Genomic DNA, 15,549 nt, shown 5'->3' on the forward strand with positions numbered 1-15,549 from the left:
TGATTTGTTTTAAGTCTCTGTAACAGACTTAATTATTATGCAACCTTGCTTCAGCAGAAACTATGGCTTTAAAAACTCAAGACTCTGCAAATGTCTCTGTGCTCCTCTCACGAGCGTTCGCGAGCACCTCGGTCGGAATGTCGAAGCCCCTCGAGACGCAGGAACGGGAGCCGCCGCTCAGAGCCGGGCGCTCCGCAGGAACGGCTCTCCCTGACCCTCCGCCTCCACGGCCGCCCCAAGGCGGACGAGCCTGTCTCACAGATGAAGAACACAGCCACGGAGGCCCAAGGGGGACTGAGGACCAAGTTAAATGGTGGCTTCGGGGACCTTCCAAATCCTTTCATCCAGCCCCTCTGCTCTATAAACAGACTGAGGTCTAGGGGGGTTACGTAATGTGTTCAAACTCCCCCGGCCAGACGGGCTGAGCTAGAACTGACAGCGGGTCTGCTGCCTGCCACTCCAGGGCTCCTGAAAGTGACAGGGGGCCATCTGCAGTGACTTCAGGATACGTTTTAAAAATGAGTACTTTACCTGAGTGAGTGATCATATGACGCTTTAGCTGATTCGCTGAAATAAACTTCTTCCTACATTCTTGGCAATCAAAGATCTCATGAATCTGCAAAAGGTTAAATTGGCGGTTAAATCAGCTGTCAAAGCCGAATGAGGTATGCGGAGCTCGGGTAACAGCATCGATGCACGGACAGGCGCCACTGCAGTGACCAGCCCGGGTGTTACAGCCCAGCCCCGATTTATTCGTGCTGCCCCGTGTCAGCTGAGACCGCGGTGAGTCTACAGTACAGGGTCACAATGTGTCATCAGAAGCACGCAAGAGTCCACACTGTTTCCATATGTGATACTGCTGACTGCCTTCATACATACTAGATGTATCCTCTCTGTACACACGGCCGCTGGCGTATTATGTTAGCGCTTCGTTGTGCCCCAGCTGAGACTTGGAAATGTGAGGCCTGCAGGTGACAATGCCCGTTACCGCGGCCAACAGTGATTTAAACATGCATGAGTGTGCTCACAGTGCGGGAGGCCACGCCGGTGACCATGAGAAGACCTGTGGCTCTGAAGCGCGTTCAGTTCACAGGGAGCCTCTCGCACGACGGGAGGACGGGAGAAAAGGAAAAGGTCAGACACCAGAGTAAGTGGGGGACAACCGGAGCAAAGGACTGGCTCACAGAGAAATTACAGCTGCATCTCAGGGTTCATTCTCCCCCTCGCAGATACCACTCAGAGCAGTTAGACGCGGGGTGAAGAGAGTAAGTCCAGGGTATCATCAAAAGCGACATCCAAGCCCTGGCCGCTGTGGCTCAGTGGATTGAGCGTCGGCCTGCGAACCAAGTGTCGCTGGTTCGATTCCCTGTCAGGGCACACGACTAGGTTGCACGTCAGGTCACCAGTTGGAGGCGCGAGTGAGAGGCAACCACACAGTGATGTTTCTCTCCCTCTCTTCTCCTTTCCCCTCTCTCTAAAAATAAATAAATAAATAAATAATTTGGAAAAAAAAAAAAAGTGACGTCCAGGGTTCTAACAGGACCGCGCTGGATAAAGCCTTAGACAGGGAGCATCAAGCTTCCCAATGAACAAGAGCACCCACGGGCCTGGCTGAAGATGCACAAGGGACTTCGGTGAAGGCCTGGTTTTGTTTCAGCCTCATTGAAGGCAGAGCTCAGCACACCCCAGGCCAGGCCGGCAGCGGCCCCTGTGCAGGCATCCAGGCCACCTCGGCCACCTCTGCTGAGCAGCGAGGGCCTCATGGAGAGGTCAGGGCAGAGGCCCCGACCTCGACAGCAGTGAGCAACAGGGGGAAGACTGTGGCCTCCTGGGAAATCGCTCCCTCGATCCAACGGGCCCTAAAGAGATGGGACAGGGTGCGGACCCAGAACCCAGGTCTGCAGTCTGGGCCTTAATTCTGTGCCCAACCACACGGCAGGTCGGAGGCTGCCAACCCACCTTCCGCTCCGGGCAGCGCCAACTCTGGGTGCGTCTGTAAGCTCCACTGGGCAAAGCAGGGCCAGGGCAGGAAACGAGGCCGAAGCAGGCCGATGCCGCGCCACGAGCCTGGCTCCCACCCCGTGACGCAGGGGCATCTCCTCTGACCGGGGTGTGTGGGGTCCCTCAGAAAGCAGTGTGGGGTCCGCACGGATGCCCAGAGGCAAGCACTGCATGGCCCAGAAGGAAGACCTGGCCAGAGCCGTGGGGAAGGCAGGCCCTCCAGCCAGCACAGACCCTCACAGAGGCCGGCTGAGCACAGTGCTCTGGCCGGGGCCGCGTACGCACAGAGAGAGCGGGTTTGTGTTCTTAAACCCTGCGTTTCTCTGATACATCACAGTGCCCCTTCTAACGACAAGTTCTGCTAAAGAAGACGATAGGCTGGCTCAGCCATACCTAAATGAACTCACATTTACTGTATTTTCATTTTTAATGTTCAGCTTTTATTAGCATAAAAAAAAACGTAAAAATTATTAGTGCACATATAAAGTGGAAACTGTTAAAAATACTGGAGAATAATAATCATATTTGTTTACTCCTTAATGCTCATAGCTTCTGAAACATGAAACATTCTTAAAGGTTGAATTGAACAGATAGTCCCCAAATAAAAGAGAGCATTTATTGTGCACATATTTACAGTGGAAAATTGAGGCCAAACCTATTTTCAAAACTCTTAAAAAAGGTTTGATAAAACGATCAGATTTAAAGTGAAAATGATAGGCAATGCTATTTATTTATGCCTACTACCAAGTAACATACATTTTGTAAAATGTCCAATGTACTAAATTGATATGGAGGGTAGTGACTTAAATTTCAAGTCCCAAATTAAATAATTTTCAAGAAAGATCACAGTATATCTTATTGGAATATAGGATAGTATATAGTAATGTACGATACCACGCTGGCTGAAAAGGTAATTTGGCATCTCTTAGAGCACCACCTACTGGCAATGTGAAATACTGCAACCAACCTCTATTAGACATCAGATGTCCCCAACTATAATGGGGTCAGTCACCACTGCCTGTGGTTTCAGAAAGGCCAAGCTAGAGGAGCTCTGCTGCTCTGGAGGATGTGCCACATCGAGCTAATCAGTTATTAATATTCTGCAGAGACCATTGAGGTGCTGTGCTCCACCACCCCCAGGTAGGGCTGAGACCTTCCAAGGTCTGAACAAACAGCACCTGATAAAGCTTGTAGGTGAGGACCCGCCAAATATGACCTGCATTCAAGAACTAGTTCTCCTAATTCTGAGCAGTAACCAAAATAATCTTTGGAAGAACCTACTCTGCTGCTCTCAGTCTCACATCTCAGAATGTGTTTGTATTTAAGTTAATGACAAGCTCTGTCTTTACGATATAAAAAAATCATCTTAAATGTACATGGCAGACCCCATAAATGACTTAGAACAATCTCATGCTTTGACGAGCCTTCATCGTGATCTTACTAACCTTTCTATGTTCCTGCAGGCTTGAGGCTGAAGAACACTTTTTATTGCACACTGAACATACAAGCTTCTTCTTAGGATCTCCTAAAACAGAAACAAAATCCCATCGTGATTTAAATGAGAGTATTGAGGGGCAGCAGATGCAGCACTCCTGTTTCTCTCCTCCCCACAGCTTCTCTTCTTCATTCTAGAGCTGGAGACCTCGCTCCTCTGAGCAGACATACGGGGACAGTTTAGGACTGTGCACCTGAGCACGAAGACAAATGCTGTCTCCCATAAATGCCACATCTCACAGGTGGCACCCACAGACTCCGAGCCAAGCAGAAGGGCAGGAAGTGGGGTCAGGCAGTGAGCCCTTCTCTCTGTGTCCTGCTGGGTGACCGTGAAGATTCTTACCACTCTACCAGCGTCCCTAGGTCCAAGGACAACCGCACCTGGAAAGCCAAAACTAGCCTTTATCCTCTTTTAGTTTCCCTGTATTCAGGTAAATCTGGTATTTGGCTTCATATTCAATTTTCAAAAGTATTAAGAACACGTTCCTTACAAAGGCAGGAGATGCGTGATTCATCCAATGGGAATGAATACAAAGTCACTTAATTGCGGCGAGTTTCAGCACGAGGCAGGCTGAGCATGCTTCTAGGAACGGGTCTGAAAACCCACCCCTCCGTGCACAGTTTCTACGGGAAAATGGGATGCTCATTTAAAAATTCAGCGTCTCTCTTCTTGGCATCTTGAACTCCTACCACTAACAAGAACCATTTGTGGTAAAAGCTGCAAGACCTCGTTCCCGGACGACTTGCCTTTCTGGTAAAGGGTCCCACAGCCCCAAGTGTGAACCCTGCTCTGCTTCTGAAAACAGGATCTTCTTTCCCCAGGAGTCCGTACAGGCCGCAGAGGAGGGACAGCAAGAGAGGCAAGGAAAGGGACCGTCTGTGGGCCAACCGCAGCGAAAGGTGGGCTCAGTGACCTTGGACTGTAAGCAGAGAGCTCCACCTTTTCTAGGGCCGACAAAATATAGCAAAATGAAAGCTTTGCATTGCCAACTGTTGCCTACAGGGTCAGCATGACTCTCCTGAAAGAGTAACATGATGAGAGCCGTGGCCGATTACAAGAAGCCTCCAAGAAAGGACGGCTACATAAGACAGCCCGAAGACCACATGTCCCGTCACGCGCGGGAACGCAAGTTTCCAGAGACAGTTTCTGCAAGCATCTGGCTTTTCACTCAGTTCAGCGGAGTTGATGTTACAAATGACAAGAGAGATTTGTTATAATGCGTTACAGACGAAGATGGAGAAAATGAAGAACAGCATTTTAAACACAACAGCTTTAAAAAAAAAAACTATGAAGACAGGTCTATTCAAAACCCAGGCTTGCCTTTTGCCGGCATGGGGAAGCCCAGGGACAATGGGAGCAGAAAAACGCCACCTCCCTTAGATCAGCCACATTCCTCCAAGAGGATGTCGGGGCCGAGAGAGTCGGAGCGATGGCGCACCTGCAGCTGTCCCGCTCGGCACTCACCCCTACGGGGCCACCCCGGCCAGGGGCAATGCAGGGGCCGGCACCCACGCACACACCAGCTTCTAGGTGTTGGCCTCAAAGGACCCGTGCAGGAGACCGAGGCGGACACCATCACCCCTTCCTCCTGAGTGCGGGGACACACAGGACGGGAGAAGAGACACCCAGTGTCCTCATACCAGGAAAGGCTGCTCCTCCCACTCCCAGAAGCCGAGGGCAACAGGAAGACAGCACGTGAGGAAGTGCGGGCGCAGGGGGGCGGCCCGCGAACCTCCGCCTCCTTCAAGGCCAGGGCTCCGGGCAGGGAAAGGTTTGCAGTGACGCTGCAGCCGTTGCTCTGCTGGGCGCAGCGCCGTGGATGCGATCCCTGGACCGAACCCTCTCCCGTGTGCTAACAGCCGAAACCCGAGGGGCAGTCCCACTTGATGTTTGCTTCACTGTTTATCGAGCCATTAAGAATTCTAATAGCATCTGCTTTGCTAACCCAACACCCAATTCCCATCTCAAAACGGAGTGGGCCGTTTTCTCCGACACAGAATCCCATGGCAACCACGCGAAGGCAGAGGGCGCCGCTTAATGGTTCACAGCTGCTGAGAGGAAAGTTCAGGGGACGAAACACAGTTACCCCTCAAACACACCCAGTCCGAGAGCACCTGACTGCCGAGCACCCCTGGACTCTAGCGCGGGTGTCCAGTTTGGATGACCTCAGACGGGAAAATGGCACGTTCTGCCGAGATCAACCCAAAAAGGGAAAGAGCTTCGGGGGAGAGGGGACCGGCGCTGCCGGAGCCCCCATCTGGGTGGGCGGCGGGGCCAAGGCCCGCTTTCTGCTCCGCAGGGACAAGGACAGACGGACGGACGGCGCAGCCGGGGCTTCTCACCGGCGTGGACATTTTCCTGGTGTCTCCGCAGGGCGTCCCTGCTCTTCAGCCTCTTCCCGCAGCTGCCGGCCTTGCACACAAAGCTGGCTCTGCTCCGGCAAGTCCCCTGGTGCTGCTCACAACTGCGGGACAGGGAGGGGCCGGGGGGAGGGGGGGGGGTGCTGTGAAGCACTCGGGGTCACTGCCTGCATCCCCTGGGCAGCTAAGTGGGGAAGCAGTCCCAGTCTGGGGCCCACGGTACCAATGCACGAAGACCCTGAAAGCGCGCCGCCCGCCAGGACCCCCTCTCCCGTGGCCGCGCCCTGCTCGCCCCGCACAGACCTGGACGCCGAGCTGAGCGGGGAGTCACAGGCGGAGCACTGGGGACGTCGGGAAGACCCCTTCACACGGCTCCGTGCCGGGCACTGGAGGATGCTGGGGACACAGAAAAGACAGGGAACAGGAGCCACTGTCCCGGATCAAAACGCACGACCGCAGCTGCGCTCTGAATGGAGTCACATGCGACGTCCCCCTTCTTACTCCATCTCTTGCCCTTTAAGACTTTTACCAGAAGCATCTTCGGTATAGAGTGTATAACAGGAAACTCAAGCCACGCTGACTGGACTGCAGCTTTCACGTCCGTTTAAGGTGGACAGCCCTTGGTTTGTGTTAAAGAGCTTATAATGGAATTTCCAAATGTTTAATCTCTTGTTATTATAAAAATTTAACCTATTTCAGTTTAAAAGTTTTGAGCGGACATTTTTCATCTCAAATTTCATAAGCCAAAATGGATGCTGAGAGCACATGGCAATAGCTTGACAATGAAATGTAGCATATTTCAAAATTTTCCCTTAAAGAATAAAAAAATGATGCGTGACGCGTGTGTGAAAGATTTCTGGCTCGTACGCAGAGGCACTCTGTTAAAAATGGAAATTTACAAGTATACGTATCTACTTTCTCAGTTTTAATAACTCCTGACACCGTCCGCTGCCTCCAGAGACACTGACGTGCTGGTCGTACATACACAGAGCGATAAGGGGCCCACGGCCTGACGGGTTCCCGTTTCAGCAACCCGCCCCAGCTGCGGGGAGTCCGCCCTGGTCCCCCAAAATCCCCACGTCCCCTGGGGTCTGAACTCGCCCGTCTCCCACGCGTCCCCGGACGGATCGCAGCGGGCGTACCGAGGAGGGCCCCTCACAGCCCCCGCCGCGTGCGCGTGTCTGATTGCAGAGGAGGGACGCGTGGGTTTGCTCTTAGGGATGGAGACAGAGGCTGACGCGCACGGGCAACGTTTACTTGCTAAGCGCCCCGCGAGAACGTGTCAGAAGGCCCCCTGCGCCCGTACGCACTGTCGCTGCAAAGCCTGCGTCACCGGGAACTTCTTCCCGCAGCCCCTGCATGTGAACCCCTTCTCCTCGCCGGGCGTCTGGTGCAGACTGAGGAGGTGCTCGGCCAGCACCTCCTCGCTGGGGAAGCTGGCCTCACACTGGGGACAGGCGTGGTCCTCGCCGCAGCCGACGCCGTCTGCACGGGGACAAGGGCACAGGGGCATCGGGTGAAATCAAATGAACCGCTCAGTTTTTCCCTCATTTTAAAATCACATTCATTGTGCTTAATGGTATCAGAACTGTAAAATCTTATTATTATCTCCATGAATATTAATAGTGTTATCCACAAAAAGTAGTAGGAAGTGTTGCTAGAGAGAAATACTCCTTTTTTAAAATCATTCACTTGTATTCTACCAAATTATTATAAATTCAGTTTTTAATTCACCCTGTAATGCTAACTGTTCACTTCAAAGCGAATTGGGAAGCAAAAGATTTCCCCGAATTGGGTCATCCTGAGTTCTCATTTAGATGCACGAAGAGACAAATCCAGGCGAGAAAAACTAGGCTGAATCGCCGAGGGGGCTGTCACGTCGCCGGGAGATGACCGAGGTCCAAAGCAGGCCGGCGAGGGCAGGGGGGGTCGCCGCTCCGCCATGCCGCCCGGCCCGCCCGCACGGCTCTCCCCAGGGGTCCCAAAGAGTGTCTTTTTATCCCATATCCTTTCCGATTAACCAAGGAGATGAGAGTCGGAAAACGCAGAAAACATGCAGGAAGTGAATGCCGCCCCCTAATGAAGAGACAAGCACTATAACCTCCTTCTGTCTCGTGTGCCACGCACGGCCTAGGAAGAGCGGCATTCATGGTCACACTTCGCGTGTGATGTGTCGCTCTTTTATTCTGTGGAAAACGGAAAAGCACGGCTGCCCTAAGTGAAGGCCCGGGACTTGTTTGACAGTCTCTCCGCCGTCAGACGTCTGGGCGGCTTTGTTTTTGCTGGTTGTTCAGTGGTTTGGGTTTGGGTTTAGAGTTTTGTTTTTGTAAACGAAACTCTGAAGTCTCTAAAAAAAAATAGCAACACTGTAAGTACCTAAATCATATGTTTTAAAAATCTATTTTCTGTTGATTCTTTTCAGAAAAACAATGAAAACGGGTATTTTGTTAACGAAAGAAAAGCAGGGGCTTTCCTCGGTAAGTAGGAGGCCGTAAGTTTAGACCATGGCCACAGTTCTCAACAGGCCCCAGGGGCAGTGGAGCCGAGAATACACACAGAAACAAAGAAAGCACAGAAAACACAAAAATAATTCCCATCACTCAACAGGTGACAGTCCAGACAGCCCACGCACGCCTGACAAACGGAACAGCCCGCCTGCCTCGGCTTCCCCGCCACTGATCCAAGTGCAATAAAGAGGCAAGCGCTGGATGGCCGCGCTGGGAACACGCCTCCTTCCTCAGACAATGACAGAGAGAGCTCACGTAAATGACCTCTCTCCCGTGGTGACTAGAGAGACCAGTGTCCCCTGGGAAGTGGCCTTGCTCCACGGATGGAGAAAGACTCCGGAGTAAGTATGTGGAGCCCGGTGACATCATTCCTGCTTCCCTGCAGCCCTGTCGGCAGCGAAGCACCACGGAGCAGGGTCAGGCCCGGCGGTGACTGCTGGGGGCAGACCGTGGACCCAGCTCCTGGGCGCAGGGCAGGTCTGACCAGGTCTGACCAGAGGTCCTCACGAGCCGCTGGCCACCCAGCTAGGGCGTCCCGGCCACCCCGCAGGTTTTCAGGGGCCCTGGGTTCTCAGAGAATCTCAGGCAAGAGCAAGGCCTAGAACAGTCCCAGATGGCCCTCTGCACACCTGTGCCCCTGTCTTCCCGCACGCAGGTGAGCACGGCAAGTCTCAGAGAGGCGGTGGCCGGCCAGGTCCCAGGGCAGCAGGTCCAGGGCTGGAGCACGAGTCCTCACTCCTGGTCACCCCACTGCCCCGGGACCACGGGGAGCTTCCTGGGACCGTGGCAGCAACACGGGGCGCATCTCCCCCTACCCCCGCCCCCCTGCCCCGTGCCAGCTTGCTCCTCCTGCTGGAAGGAAGTGGGGCACACAGCCGGACACCCTCAGAGAGCAGTGCTGAGCGAACCTTAGACGGTGCGACCCTAACACACCCCGGTCCTGTTTCTCTGGCACTTCCACCCTCGCAGACGGCCAACGGCGGGGGCACCTGTCCCGCCAGGGGCCGGCCTCCCTCAGCGTGTTTACCTTCCCCTTCCTGGGTCACCGTGGCCGCCGGCTGCTCGTCCTCCTCGGCCTCCATGTCGCTGTCCAGGTAGCCAATCAGCAGCTCCGTGTCTGTTTCTATATCTTCAACGGCCAAGTAGAAAATATTTTCTCCTTCCTGCAGCAACATGAAAACACACACAGTGCACCTAACAGCTCTGCGCCCGTGGTGAGGCCACTGCTGGGCCATCCGCTCACTGCTGCCAGGGACTCGCGACTCCTTCTACGGCCCCGGAGGACCGGCCCCTTCGAGAGTGCCTGTTGCTTTTGTTTTATGTCCAGGTAGTCTGGACACTGAGAAGGAATCTGACGATGTTCAGTCACCTTCACACAGAGCGCAAGCAGCGATTATGGACAACGACATTTCTACGCATCCAGTGCAATAAGGATAATGGTTTAAACTTCTAGAGGGAATTCTGCATCAGTGGTTGGCCGTACGCAGTCCAGCCTGAGAGACCCGTCAACGCAGCAGAAAGTACTTGGGTCAGGGACGGTGTCGGAGAGCAATGAGATATCAGTGAGGTCATTCTGAAGAACATTTAACGCAAAACTGGAAGAGAAGTGAACTTTCAAGTTACACCACAAGCCAACAGCGCTGCCGAGGAGCCGCGAGAGAATTTCCAAAACGCTGGACCAGAAACAGAGGGAAGACGAGGCCCCGGGCCGCCTGAGCCACCGCGGCACCTCCATCCCACTCCAGGGACAGGAGGGAGGAGAAAGCAAGCCCCACCAACACACCGATGCTCTTCAGAAGGTTCTAGAAGGCAGAGACCCCGTCACTCCTGTGGAAGAGATCTCAGCCCTAAGAGATCGAGAAGAGGACGGCTGCAGAGAACTCCGCAGGGAACCTGCTGAAACACCAAGTCCCCGTGGGCCAGGGCCGGTCCCCAGGGAGGCCAGGACAGGGCAGGAGTGCCGCCATGGCTGTCACGCACCTGGGGTTGGCTCTGGGTGGGGTCCCAGGGTGGCTGCTGGGGGCAGAGGGGAGCAAAGCCCAGCCTGGATCTGCTGAATCCCGGCGGTGGGCCAGCAGAGGAGGAGATGGGACAACTGGCTCCCCGGGGGTAGAAATTCCGTCACGGCCAGCACACAGCGCGCCACCTCCCTGGTGACATCAGCGCTCACGCTGCGGAGGCGAACCGAGAGGAGGAGGAAGGGGTGAACAGGGAGGAAGAGAAATGGATGTACATCCGTATGTCTGTATGCATGTCTGTATGCACACGTGTATGCATGCACAGGCACCGCCCCCATGAAACACTGGAGAACAGGCATCACACTGTCACACACTCATCCTTCCTTTCCAGGTGGCAGGAGGGACGGTCTGCATTCAAGGCTGCTGTAGACTCCTCCCACGGACAGATCTCTTTGTCGTGAGAAAAACAACAGGCGTTAGAAACGCCGTGGAAGACACGGAAAAGGTGCTCGGATGTTATTTCTAACTAAAAGCACGGAATTAACGTCTGTACAGTTGTTCCTCTCGGTGCAGCTGAAACAAACAAGAACCGACGTCAGCTCTCAGCCAGAGGGAGGTCTCTCGTTAAGGTGACTCAGGGCTGTACGTCCCAGGGGCCCGGAACCGCTTGCTAAGTCGCCCGCAGCAATGAAGGACCCAGCTACTGAAGGCTTCAGAGTGCACTCGTCGGTCTTGGCGCCTATGGAGACCCTGTCTCACACGGTAGTCACTAACTCCGTGACGGCCTTCGCAGCGCCAAGAAAAGATAGCAGTTTTTAATTTTAAAACAGGATACATTAAACTACCATCTCAAGACACGGCCAGCCTGTTCAGGGGATCGACAGGAAAAGACCATGTCAGTAGCGCAGGCTGGCGTCCACACGTGGACGACGCAGGGGACCGCGCTGGGGTGCTGGTGAAGGCAGCACGCGCTGCACGGGAACAGCAGCGGGCTGAGAAAGCCCGGCCCACCCGACTGAAATGACGAGCGGAGGTCCGCACCAAGGGGACCGCTGCAGACCCGGCGCCGGGCGTGCGGACGGGACGCTCTAGACCCGCGGGACGCGGGGGGTAGAGTTTGGACCATGGCTCCCGGGATTCTGCGTCCACGCGCGGGACCAGCCAGGGGCCCCTGGTGGCAGATGGCCGTGGAGAAAGCCCCGTCTGTGCCCAAACACATCCAAACCGCCGCTCTGTTCAGACTCTCATCAGACCTCCCCGCTGTGCCAGGCTGAAGTGTCGCCCGAGGGGGCCCCCGGAAAACTGCCTGAGTCTCCGTCCTCCCACGAGGCAGAGCGAGGAGAGCAAACACTAAGGAACCACACAGGTCTCCTGGTGACGGGAGCCACCCTGGCTGCAGAACCGGGGTGGGACCGTGTCAACAACACCCGGCGCTCAGCCCAAGGCCTGGGGCCCTTTCCCCTCAGACAGCCCGTCCCTACACCCTCACCCCCCGCGGGAGGTCACCGGGACCCGACCGAGTCTCCAGATGCTGCTCCAAGCCACCTCTCATTTATGTCAAAAATACCTTGCAAAAAGGCCCAGGCAAGATCAAGGAAAATACAGCCGTAAGAACATGAGCTGTGGCACTCTCGTCAAGTTATGACTTCCAGGGACCTCATTCTGCCTTGAAACGAATCGTTTTCTATCCCCAAAGAGGAGAAGCTTTTGAACGCCTACAGAAGAACACTGAGGTCGCAGACACATTTTGGCCTGTAGTGCAGTAAAATCAACGTTCAGGAAGACTCACCCACTTCTCATCGAGCTCCGGGACTCTTCTGGTTTGTTCTAAGCCACAGCTTTCATTCTTAGAACGTTCTGGTTTACTTGGAAATGGTTTTCAGAAGGCTGACCCCAGTTCGTCCCATTATTCCGAAATGCATGCATGTGGGGAGAACTCTTCGCCTATGCGTCCTTTCTCAGTAACTCAGATACTGAAATCATCATTTCCAAAGCAATTTCCCAAAATCAGATAAATTGCACAACTAGAAATATAATCAAGTCTCCAAAGAGAATGTCCAGTCCTCTGCCAAAACAGACCTTGAATTCTTACTCCCTCGTCCCCGCCCCGCCAGAGAGCGAACTGGAGCAAGTATCGACGTTTCCCACCAGAAAGCCGCGCAGCCACAAATGGTTCCCATTTACCCCACTCCCGGGACATGCCGCTCAGATGAGACATTTCCTGAGTACCCCAAATTCCAGATGCAGTTTGGAACGCAAGGGGTTCATAACGTGGCGCAGGACAGTAAGCTCCTCGCGCACCGGCTCCGTGTCTCTGGAATGCCGTCCTCGGGAGGGTGTCCCGCCCCTCGGGAGGCTGACCGCGGGCCCAGGTCTGACGCTCTCTGCCCTGGGGCAGGCGTGACTTTGAACCCTGCGGCGCCGGCTACCCCAGCTACTGTTCAGGGAGGAAAAACGCCACGTCGGGGGCGCCGGCAGAGATCCGCATTGTGCCCCGTGGGCACAGGGCACCCCCACCCCCCAGCAAAGGGCAGCGCGGGGTGAGAAGGAATTCAGGCCCTGTCACCACCTCCGCCCCCAAGACGCCCCCAGGGCCGGGCAGCAGACACTGCCGATTCTGATTCTGCTCCCGTGGGAAGCTCCACAGAGCCTCCGGCTGCTCTGAGTCCCATTCGCGTCCTCCCCACGTCACGCCTCAGTGGGTGAGCAGTCACCTCTTGGACATGAAGTTGCGAGAGCCACCTGCCGTGGATCCCTGGCTTCTCTGAGGAAGGACACACGGCAGATAGAGAAGGATAGAAGTATGGCCCCGTGTGGCTGTCAAAGACTGTGGTCACTCCAGGGCAGGGGCTGCAGGGGCTTCCGTCCCGTGGACTAACTAAAAAGGGCTCAGAGGGGGGATGAGCGCGTCCTGACAGAGCGTTCCCGTCTCGAGAGAAGGGGACTGTGAGCAGCCGCCAGGACGGACGGATGGACGGGACGAGGCTGACCTGAGACCCTGAAGCAGAGCTGAGGGCGGAGCACAGCACCTGCCAGGCTGGGCCGTGGGGACAGTGGCAGGACAGGGGGAGAAGTTCCTCACCCGAAGCAGCGCGGGGACAGCTCACATTCACTATCTCAGCATCGAAAAGACTCTAGTTTGAAAAGAACAGAATTCCCCAAAACCCGATATTAAAGAACCCAGAAAGCCACAGTTTAGCAAAAACTTCATAGCTCTGTAAGTTCTATAGGCAATTTTGAAATTGGGGAATTTACAAAGAAACACAGGCTGAGTCCATACGTTAAAAGTATAGCATAGATTGTGTCACATGAGTTTACCTCAGGGAACTGCAAGGACATATAATATACTTGAAAAATTAATGTCTGCACATTAAAAAGAGATCTGTTTATATTTCCGGCTGGATCAGGCGGGCCAACGCCTGTCATCAATAATGGTAAAAGTGGTTTGAATATCTCGGGCTGCCAAGAGATCCTATTTTCCACCCAACCCAACCCTTTGGAAAGAGTCACCTCTCATTTTTCACATAAAAAGAGACGGGAGTCACATTGCTTATGTGATACTTACTTGTACTGAAAAAAAACGTGGCCGGTTCACGGCATCAGGAAGCAGAATGTTCCCGACAACCGCGCCCCCCTGGCCCCTTTAAAACCTAAGTCTGGGCGTTTTTCTCCTGCGACCGTCTGCGTCACGCTCGGCGTTGAGTGGCGTCAGCCGTGCCCGCAGCAAATACGGAACTCTCAGAGCTTTTATCAATAAATGACATCACGTATGTGAAGCTTCTAGAACATCGCACGTGGTAAATACTCAAAAAAAGATAGTTCCCGTGTTCTTTTCCCTCCTCTCTCCTGCAGTGAAAAGTCCCAGGCTGGGTTTCCATGTGGAACCCCTCGGTCTCTCCGCAGAAGACACGACTTCTCTGTTCTCTTAATCATCTGCTCAATGAGTCTTAAGAACAGAGCCCCTCTGGAAACTTCTGGCCTTAACTTTTTCTCTCCTTCCTTTAATTTCCACTGATAGGTCCCCCAACTCCAGCTCCTGGTGGGTAGCAGGGCCTCACGTTACCGGCAGCGCTCTCTGAGGCTACCAGAATACAGCATCCAAAACCCGGTTCCCAGCTGGGACGGCTGACTTTATGGACCGATCTGACTGGACCACCACATGCCCAGGTAGGTGTCCAAACATTATTTTGAGCGTTTCTGTGCAGGTGTTTCTGCGTGAGGTTAACATTAAAATCGATGGACCTGAGAAGAGCAGACTCCCCTCCACAGGGTAGGTGGGCCTCGCCCAATCAGTTGAAGGCCTGGATTTAGCAAACGGGTGATGCTCCCCCAAGGAAGAGGCCTCCTCCTGCCCGATGACCTTCCTGCTGGGACGTCTGCCCTTCTGCTCCGACAGCCTTCGGCGCGGGGCCTCAGCTCTTCCCGGCTGTGGAGCAGCTGCGGCCTCGGGGGCCACCGCGGGGCACTGGGTCTTGCCAGCCTCCTTAACCACATGGGCCAGTCCCTTACAAAGCCTCTCTCTGCGTCTCTCTGTCCCTCGGTGGGCGGGCAGGTAGACAGACAGACAGACAGACAGACAGACACAGTCCCTATGGATTCTCTTCGGAGAATGCTAACACCCTGTCCTTAAAGAGTTCAAAGTCTAGTTGTGGGACGTACCCAAGTAAACTTTGTCCCGAATGCCTTTCCCAAACAATAACACAGAATACTGTGCTATCAACCACATACGCCGTCAATAATCATTCGGGGAATGAATTAAAAGTGCCTGACAGCATGAGCTGCCAGAGACGTCAGCCGCTGTCCTGCGCCCCATCTGGGACGCTCCCACAGCGAGGGGCCTGGGACCCGCCTCCCACGCGACCTGCCCCTTCCTGCCGGAGCCGGTGGGTGGCAAGCGCTTCCTCCGCTTTTACCGGTCCGTGGCTGGTTTTGAAATCAATCGAAAACACGGACTTCAGCTGGAACGAGCCCACGCCCCTCCCAGAGCCCGGGACCAGCGAGAAGCCAGGCGGCTCACCTGGATGGCGGCCAGGTTCTTCTGCTCCTGTGACGGGGCCTCGTGGACGAAGCGCAGCCAGTTGGAGTGCCGCGGGTTGGTCGCGTCCAGCACGTACAGCACCTCTCCCTTGCTCCCACGGACCTGAAACACAGAAGGCTCCCGAGTCTGCCCGTGCGCTCGGCATCAGCCACGCAAACACGTCACGGTGAGAACATGGTGCGTTTCCTGG

At 54.6% G+C, this 15,549-nt stretch overlaps 1 protein-coding gene across 1 annotated transcript in view; it reads right to left on the reverse strand.

Annotated features, from left to right (window-relative positions):
* PRDM5 (PR/SET domain 5) overlaps positions 1–15,549 on the reverse strand; it is a 63,891-nt gene that overhangs the window by 21,197 nt on the left and 27,145 nt on the right. Inside the window, exons 3-9 of the mRNA XM_090288341.1 lie at positions 15,339–15,461; positions 9,361–9,526; positions 7,167–7,350; positions 6,160–6,252; positions 5,839–5,960; positions 3,447–3,526; positions 532–616 (exon numbers count right to left, since the gene is read on the reverse strand). Of these exons, the coding sequence (XP_090144467.1) occupies positions 532–616; positions 3,447–3,526; positions 5,839–5,960; positions 6,160–6,252; positions 7,167–7,350; positions 9,361–9,526; positions 15,339–15,461 (853 nt within the window). The remainder of the gene's footprint in view (positions 1–531; positions 617–3,446; positions 3,527–5,838; positions 5,961–6,159; positions 6,253–7,166; positions 7,351–9,360; positions 9,527–15,338; positions 15,462–15,549) is intronic.

This window comes from Furipterus horrens, unplaced genomic scaffold (genome assembly GCF_987537825.1).
Source record: "Furipterus horrens unplaced genomic scaffold, mFurHor1.1.pri manual_scaffold_10, whole genome shotgun sequence".
NCBI classification, from domain to species: domain Eukaryota; kingdom Metazoa; phylum Chordata; class Mammalia; order Chiroptera; family Furipteridae; genus Furipterus; species Furipterus horrens.